Source organism: Echinops telfairi, unplaced genomic scaffold (genome assembly GCF_000313985.2).
Source record: "Echinops telfairi isolate 266 unplaced genomic scaffold, ASM31398v2 ScPeMD7_2291;HRSCAF=2852, whole genome shotgun sequence".
Classification (NCBI taxonomy): Eukaryota; Metazoa; Chordata; class Mammalia; order Afrosoricida; family Tenrecidae; genus Echinops; species Echinops telfairi.
This window is the reverse complement of record NW_022106189.1, coordinates 20,639,801-20,648,504: the sequence shown is the minus strand read 5'-3', so window position 1 is coordinate 20,648,504 and position 8,704 is coordinate 20,639,801. Positions and strand designations below refer to the sequence as shown.

Genomic DNA, 8,704 nt, shown 5'->3' with positions numbered 1-8,704 from the left:
TGAACTGGCTCAGCTGATCCAGGGCAAGAGCTATTAGCAGTGACAAGGTGTTGAGAAAGAGTTGCTTTGTTCAGACATAGAGGCAGTGCTGGAGTTTTACTAGAGGCTCCTAAGAAGAAAGGCATGCCCTGTATACAGGTGTGAACGTAAGGAGGCATCAGCCCCACATGCAGACATGGAGATTTAAGGGCTCCTGCAGGGTGTGAGGGAGTCCGGGGGTTCCAGTCCTGGCATGCTCTTTCTGCAGATGACGTAGAGTACCAACCGTTCTGGGGCGTGTCACCCCGAGCATGAAACATTATCTTGTCTCTGAGGCAATAGCCGTGTAGAACAGAGGCTTGTCTCTAGGGCCTGCTCCGAGCAATAGTCCCGCTCAGGGATCAAAGGAACCACGCTGTCTGGTCGAACCGCCTCTGCCGTTGCCCCTACCTTGGGTTCAGACGTCTACCCTTCTAAACTGGGTGAAGATGCGGTTCTCGTGAATCCACTCGCTCCTGGCATTTCCGTTATAGCAGAACTAGGTAACTAAATAAGGTGACCAGATTTTCACATCGGTAAAGCGAGACACCATTGATAAAACTCATAGCCTGGTGAAATAGCCACATGGCAGCCGAAAACCGTACACCCTAGCTTGTCGTGCATTCTTTCCAAAAATTGGGACATTTTAAAAATGCCGCGGGCCGCGGGAAACATTGTTAAAAATTGGGACTGTCCCGCCAAAAGCAGGATGTCTGGTCACCTTAAACTAAGACTCGCTATGCCAGGCCCTCTAGGGGCTCAAGGGCACTCTCTGGAAAGATAAGACACAGAGCGCCCAGCACTCTATCCCAGAAGATAGGGCTGGGGGCTGGGAAAGGGGCCAAAAGGCCCACTTCTCCCTACAGTCCTTTCTCCAACAGATCCTGCTCTGAGACTGTCCCTCCTACCCCCCGAGACACACACACACACACACACACACACACACGCCTGGGGCAAACAGAACTATGACTTCCTTCTCTCTGTGCACAGAGAAGCCTGCCCAAGAGGCCCCAGGTAGACACTTGTCTCCAGGGCCAAGGTCTTAAGACCTCTGGCCAACCTCCACTGCAGCCACAGCTCTGATCCCTCTTCCACCCCAGAGAGATGTTTTCTGATGCCAGCCTGTCAGGTCCTGCTGGGAACAGGCAGCCGGTGGTCTGGAGTCCCAACCCTCAGAAGGCTGCCTGATAAGGAGGATCCAGCTTTCCAGGTACCCCCTCCCCACAAGGCATCACACGTGACCAGACCCATTACTCTCCACCTACTACCCAGCCAGCCATGAAGACGGAAACTAGGTGTTCATAAGAGTCCTTGGAAGCAGGTGAGTTTGTCTGAGGGAGTGCTGTCTGCCTTCAGAAAGTGTGATAGGTAGGTTTATTGTGCCAACCTGGCCAATAGGAACATGTGGGATTAATCAGGTCACAGTTTGATTGGAGGACAAAGAGATAAATGGCTCATCAAGGCCCGCTCCTCTCCCTCTTGCTCTCTGGTGATCAGACCAGAGTGGGGCTACTTTAGCTACTTCGCTGCCTCAACTTGTGAGCTACACTACCTGTGGGACAGCTACACCATCATGTAGCTAGAGCTTGAGGTTCCTTCGAGACCTGCTTCACCACACTGCTGGTGTGTACATCGCTTGAGCTTGAGGCTGGTGGATCCTGTCATCTTGCATTGGTTGAGTTCGATATCCCACCCAGGTTTGCTTCGCTGAGCTCCCAAACTACTGACTGTTGGTGACCTGCCCTGCTGTTTGCTGCCTGTTGGTGTACTCTGCCTGCATTGTCCAAGGGAAGACTCAGCTGTCTGCTTCCTTGACTTTGGACCCTGCAGCCCTCTTGAGCTGAAGGACTTCCAGTATATTAACTGTTCCATGGAAGTGAGATGAACTGAGCCCTCTTATTTTATATATATTTTATATATATAAAATCATAAGTGTCCTGGTTTTGTTTCTCTAAAGAACCCTGCCTAACAAAGGAAGAGAGTGGGTTTTCCCCCACCCCGCAATGCACATCAGGGGGTTCAGACAAGCCCTCTCTCCCCACCTAAGTGGTAGGCTTCAGGGAGACTCTCTCTCTCTCTCTTGCAGAGACTGAGAGGTGTATAAAGGTAGCTGTGCTGACCCCACTGAGCCGTCCAATTGGGACACGATGTGGGGGGAGAGCTTGGGGACATTTGCCTCTGACCTCAGGGGTTGGGGGGCTTAAGGCCTGGAGAAAAGGACAGGGAGGTCAATGACTACTACTTGGTCAATGCCAGACTCCTATCTGGTCCCACCACAAATAGGGCCCACTCCCTGCTGTTAAGGACAATGGGCTACTTCTCCCTAAAGGCTTGCAGCCATGGTTTGGTCCCTGTAAGTGGGTTTATACCCTACTGATAATGGTTTCTATAGTGAGCCAGAGAACAGGTCAAACCTGCTCAGTGACATCCAAAGTTAGGCTGCCATCATGAATCTAGGATCCACCCTTCTTGTCATTTGTGCCCCCAATCCCTCCTCTTCCTATTGCATGTATATATAACTTATAGTGCAACCCCTTCCTGTGACATGTCTTTACCTGTAATCAGTGGGCTTGCATGCCCCCCAAAGATATATAAGCCTTGGTTAGCAATAAAGATCCTCCTTGGCCTCTCGTGGGCTCCCTCTCCTCTCCCGTCCTCGCCCCCCCACCCCGTCCTCCTTCTCCTCCCCCTCTCTCCACGTGGACCACCAAGTGAGGCTGAGGTGAGCATGCTACCATGAAATGTCTGACTCCACTATTTCAATCTCTCTTCTCTCTCTCATGCTCTCTTTGGCATTACTATAATCTTTATCGCTGTACAATTGCGCCTACTGGACCGGTGATGATGTGTTAGGGGCTGGTTTCCTTCACAGCACCTCACTGCCCTTGTGCCCCTTTGCCCTGTCTGTGCCCACAGGCTGGAGCAGCCCAGACAAGAGGGAAGAGTGTGGGAGGGGAGCAGGTTGGGCCTGGATTTGGACTGAAGACAATGGCAGTGGCCAAGGCTGGCTGTTCTTATCACTGAACCAGCAGAAATCTATGTGCTCCACCTCCCGTGTCCGCTTGGCTGCGGGGAGACTAGGCCAGGGTGCTGCCAAGGTGAGAAAAGTCCAGTCGAATAGCTCTGGGCAGCCCACCTGTTTCAGAGTGGCCAGGACCCCGAGTACAGACTGGGGTGGCTTCAGAGGCCGTGGCAAAATGGGAGGAAAAGATCATGGCATTTCCCCACCGCCTCTCTCAAAGCCTCCGCTGTGACCAGACAAGGCCGGATCCAGCCCTCGCATGACATCCTAGGCTAGTGGAGCTTTTTGATTTAAATCAGACTTCACACGCCACCCAGCAGGATAGTAAGGCTGTAGGCAGGCGAGGGGCAGATGCTCCCGGGGCGGGACAGCTTCACATCTCCAGACCCCAGCCCTCTCGGCTGCCCCCACCACATGGAGGCTGCTCACGCTCCCCGCAGGCCCTGGAGTGAGACAGTTTTAATTCTGTTGCCTGTGACCCCCTGGCTGGCCAAAGCCTCTGCACTTCCTAGCAGCAGCCGCTGGGGAAATGGCTGGCAGGAAGCGCCCAACGTTCACACTGGTTTGCTGAGCGACAGACAGCTGGTTTTATTTGCCTCTTCATCCTTGTCTACAGTTCCGAAATATTCTATAGTGGACATGGTTTTTGGATTTCCTAAAATAGTAAAAAGACAAACAAACTGGTCCTTAAAAAGAAAACCCTCCCCCGGCATACAGACCGTGATGAAATCCCACTTCCTGCAGGAAGCCGGCCTGGATCCCCAGCCACCGGTGATGGCTGCTGACCCTGTGTGTGCCTCACAGAGGGGGCTGAGGCCGGGTCCGTGTCCCCACCACCTAGCCCATGGGCTAGACACACAGCAGACAGCCCAGGGCTATGCATGTTTCACGGAATCAGCTGTGATGGCAGCCAGGGGTGCACAGGGTGTTTGGACCCCTGCAGAGAGCGCTGGGCTCGAGGCTGGTGTCACCCAGGGAACTGTCTTCGTCTGCAAGTGCAGCGGTGGACAACGGCTGGGGACTGTCCTCCACAGTTCTTCCCCCAAGAGACCTGCGGGAGCTGCTGAAACCTCGAGGTACGTACGGGCTGGCAGGCGTGAGCAAGGTGGTACAGTGTACAGAGAGAGCCAGGCCAGGCAGCCCGGTCCTGCCTGGATCGCCTACACAAGCACAGGCTTGCCTGTAGGCACAGATTCACAGTAGGACCAGGCAGCTCCTGGAATCCACTGCCCAGAACGCAGCATGGGAACTGGGATCCTAGGCCATGGCTATGGGACGAAGAGATTTCCAGGGGGAGAGTAAGGGCTGTAGGGGGGCGGGGACGGGGCCCCTGGGAGAGAAGGGTAAGGGTAGGGAGAGCTTAGTGGTGAGAGTAAAGGCTAGGGGGCCCTGGAGGGCTGGGAAAGCCCCTGGGAGAAGAGTGGGGAAGTCATCAGGACAGGACGGTATTGGGGAGACACTCTGGGAGGGGAACAAGAAGGCTGGGGTGTTAGTGGAGGGAGGCCCTGGACTTGGAGGTGGGGAGCTGCCACTACTGCTCAGGGGGGCTCTCTTCCTCAAGGGTCTGGCTCTGAGGTGCTGCCTTGCCCCGGGTCACAATGGCAGGGGCTGAGAGTCCCATGTGGCAATCCACATAGAATGCTGACACGGCCCCAGTCGGCCCTGGAGCTGGGAGCCTGGACCCGGGACCCGGGACCCGGGACCCGGGCTGAAAATACACGCTGCCTCCTGCCTCCTTGGAGCCTGCAGGTCCGGAGCCTGGCAGAGGCTGACCTCAGTCAGAGTTGAAATGCGTGGCCTGGGTCCCCTTAGGACACCTCAGGGCGGTCCCACACCTGGTGTGGCCCACCCTTCCCGAGCCCGTTCGGAGCTGGATTCAAAGCCAAGTCATCCCAAAGCCCACTGGGAAGCCTGGTCTGGAGACGTGGCCACCATGGCAATGGCCTCATCCCGCAGCGGTCGGGTCAGGTCAGGCCGTGGTGAGGAGCAGCTGCGTGGCCACACCTCATGCCAGGCGGGTGGGCGGGTGGCCTACATGCGGCCCGAGGTGATGGGGAGCCTGGTGCTGTCCGAACTACTCTTCAGGGAGGAAGGCTCGTGGCCCCGGGCCTGCAGCCGCATGGACCAGTACCACAGGAAGATGAGGAAACCTGGGGGAGGCAGAGGAAGCTGCGTCAGGAGCTGCCTGCTCCACCCCGCCCCCTCCCTCCCAGAGTCCCCTTGACCGGCCACGCACGTGCCACGCCCCCCAGGGCCACCCACCCAAGAGAGAGTGCCCCTCTCCCTTGATTCTCTCAAGTGATCCAATGCTTCCACTTAAAAACGGAGAGACAGGGGCCCACGGAAGCCAGGGGGCTTGGCTGAGCAGAATTAAACACTGGGGACCGGCTTCTGGGGGCCGCTTGCAAAAACACCCCCTCCTGCTGCTTCTCCCCACAATACGGATCAATGCTAACTGATTTGTTCAAGGCCCAAGAAATGCTGCCTGAGCGATTGAGCACCTTCGAAGTCCTTTCATTTCATGGGGAGAAAGCAGAGACTCAAAGGGTCAGTCGCCTGCCTCACGGCACAGAAGCACCCCCGTCCGAGACGCCTCGGCTCGGGTTATTCACTGGTTGGCCTGCTCTAAGATCTTGCCTCTGCTGGTGGCTGGCCGGCCGGTGCTCTGTCCTCCCCGAGAGAGCATGAGCTCCCGGGAGCAGAGGCCTTCCTGGGCCACCTCCGCACATCAAGCCGGGGCCAAGCTCAGAGTGTGTCCATAGTAGGTGCTCGGTAAGCGCCTGTTCACTGTGGCCTAGATTGCCCCCCACCCCTCCTTCATGAATGGAAAAAAGGACAAGCAGTCCCCCAGTCTCAAGGCCCTCTCCTCGTTCCTGCACCCCACGCATGGGCACTGGGGGGTGAGGGAGGGTGGGGCAGGGCAGGGAGGGTCTCCTCCACGCAGACCTTGGAAGGAGGTGATGATGCTGAAGAGGTAGAGGATGGCAAGCTGGAAGGTGCCGGAAGCAAAGGAGAAGAAAATCAGGGCCCACGGCAGGCCGAGGACCAGGCTGAGGCCCAGCAGCGTCAGCACATGGGGCCACTTCTGGGCGTTCGGGCGCAGCCGCAGGATCTGCACCACCATGGTGCCCAGCATGGCTGCGTTGAACAGGAACACCAGGCCAAAGAGGCCCAAGTTGGTGATGTGGCTGACCATCGAGTCCCGGATCCAGCACCTGCAGACAAGACGCCAGGGTTCGGCTTCCCGGACCAGGCTGCGCTCCAGGTCAAGCTGAGAGAGCCCCTCCCTCCCCCAAGTCTTCCCTGGAGTCTCGGGAAAGGCATGGCAGACATGTGTCTGCAATGCCCCTCGCCCTTGCCCCTCACCCTTTTCAACCAACAGCAGGCCCAGCCATCATGTGCCAGCTCCGTCCTGTTGGCACGGTTCGCATGCCTTCTCGCCAGGCATGACAAACCATGCCCATTCTCCACCGACACTCGCTATCACCAAGTTAGGAACCCTGCTGGTTCCGCACTGGGCTGCCATCTGCAAGGTTGCCAGGTCGAAGCCACCAGCCAGCTCCTCAGGAGAAAGACAGGGTTTCCTATTCCCATAAAGGGTTACCGGCTCGGAAACACGCAGAGGCAGTTCTACCCTGTCCTATAGGGTCCATACGAGTCAGCATCCCTCGATGGCAGGGAGTTACCACCAATCAAGTTGACTCCAATTCACAGGGGTCTACAGGTCAGGGTAGTACTGCTCTTTAGGCTCCCAGACGGTAGATCTTCAAGGGAGCAGCCAGCCTCCTGTTTCTCCCGGGGAGCAGCTGAGGGGTTAGCAGCCCAGCACCTAAACCACAGCTTCACCCTTGGCTCTGTTTCAATCCTATGTACAGGGCTGCTCAATAATTTCCAAAGGTTCAGCCCTTTACCTCCTCACCCCATGATGCCAGCAAAATCATTCTGTGCCAAATCGTCTTCTTTGAACTGTCTGACTCCTTTAAGTCAAATGTCTCCTTTTTCTATGTCTAGCATTGACAGGTCATCTTAATATATATATTAAACCTAAAAACACCAAATACAGATGGTGCAGGAGAAGGCAAAATCATGGCGGGGTGGTGAAGGGCTGAAACATTCAAAAGGCTGAGCCAGTAGAAAGGATTCTTTCCTAACCTGGACTCCGTGTGGCTCCTGGGGGGAGACAGAGGTACAATAAAAGACCATGGTGGGCTTCATCTGCTCCAGACTCCCCCCCTCCCCCCCCCGACTCACAGGTGGGGAGATGGAGGCCAGGGAGTCACCTCCTTGTCTCTCAGCCCAGTGCTCTGGCCACCCCCAGGCTGATGCCCCCAGCAGTCTGGGCCCCAGAAATCTCCTGGTACGTCTCCCCAGCCTCGGCAGCCACTCACATGGAAGGGTAAATGACTCTCTCGGGAGTCCTGCGCACAGCCAGGACGATGGAGCCGTAGTTGTTCACATCTACCAGTGCCACCAGCGTCACCAGGAAGAGGGGGAACCCTGAGGAGGACAAGGCATGGACGTCCACTTTCCCTCAAGGGACCTCAGGGCCACTTCCTCTTGAAATGGGCTCCCAGAGCTGTCCCCTCCCCCACCTGGGGAAGTGTCCCCTGAACCCGACTCTTCCCCTTTCCCCTTAGGAGGAGACCTGAAGGCCCAGCTGAGGGGCTGGGGTCACAAGGAGAGGAGCAAGACAAGAGGGCACTGGCGGGTGGGCATGAGATGATGGGGACCTGCCTGAGTTCTGCTCCCACAGGCTGTCCGGCTGGGACCGGACCTCTTCCCAGATATGCACAGTGAGCTTCCTGGAGGGGTTGCCCACAGCCTACACCCACTTCTGACCCGAGGGTGTTCATGCCCGAGGCACAGGAGGGGGAGCAAGTTGGGGCCAGGGGCATGTGAGATCAAAGTGCTCGGGAGATGTCCAAAGGGACATGTGGCTCAAGCTCTTGGGTCCCTGGCACGAGAGAGGCCTGAGCCATATGCAAACTCTTGGGCAAGGCCATGGATAAGCCACAGGCAGGGGCGAATTAGGTGAGCAGGCCGAGGGGCCAGTCCCATTCACCCACTGCCCAACCTGCACATCTAGACATGGCAGTCCTACCTGGAGCCCACCCTTTGAGCAGAGTAAGTGACAGAGGGGCTACAGAACTGTTTCTTCGGGAGAAAGCCCACAGCCTCGCCTTCCTACAAGGGGCCTTGACTCTACTGGGGTGCAGGACTCTACTGGGGTGCAGAACCCCCAAGGGGACCCATCAGAGAGGTCGGGGGGTGGGTAACAGGTGACTTCGTTTTGCCAGAAGTCAAGCGGGAGAGGCAGACCTGTGGTGGGGGTTGGGGACCACCGACCCCTCTCCTGTGATAGAGAGAAGTGGACACCCCACTCACTCACTTACCCCAGCCCACGAGGCTCAGCTTGAGCATGTAGCCAGGGACATAGGTGCCGAAGACCTCGACCACCAGTCGGTAGAGATTGTAGCCCTCCAGGCCCATCCAGGTGAGGCAGGCGAGCAGCGAGAAATGGAGGAAGATGGCACTGGCCTGGCAGCCGGCCTCAGAGTCCGTCAGGGCCACCGGCTCGCTGAGCAGGAAGCTCATGTTCAGCAGGAAGATGGCCAGCAGCAAGTTCATGTGCACCTTGATGGTGTAGTCGCGGGGCTTCCTCCT

General features: G+C 57.0%; 1 protein-coding gene across 7 annotated transcripts in view; it reads right to left on the bottom strand.

Annotated features, from left to right (window-relative positions):
- Positions 1-3,603: 3,603 nt before the first annotated feature.
- Positions 3,604-8,704, bottom strand: part of ADGRG1 (adhesion G protein-coupled receptor G1) — a 42,769-nt gene continuing 37,668 nt past the window's right edge. For all 7 annotated transcript variants that reach the window (XM_045293748.1, XM_045293745.1, XM_045293747.1 and 4 more), the window contains 4 exons: positions 8,434-8,702; positions 7,429-7,537; positions 5,987-6,255; positions 3,604-5,190 (listed from right to left, as the gene is read on the bottom strand). In XM_045293748.1, coding sequence (XP_045149683.1) covers positions 5,072-5,190; positions 5,987-6,255; positions 7,429-7,537; positions 8,434-8,702 — 766 coding nt within the window. In that variant the 3' untranslated portion in view covers positions 3,604-5,071. The remainder of the gene's footprint in view (positions 5,191-5,986; positions 6,256-7,428; positions 7,538-8,433; positions 8,703-8,704) is intronic.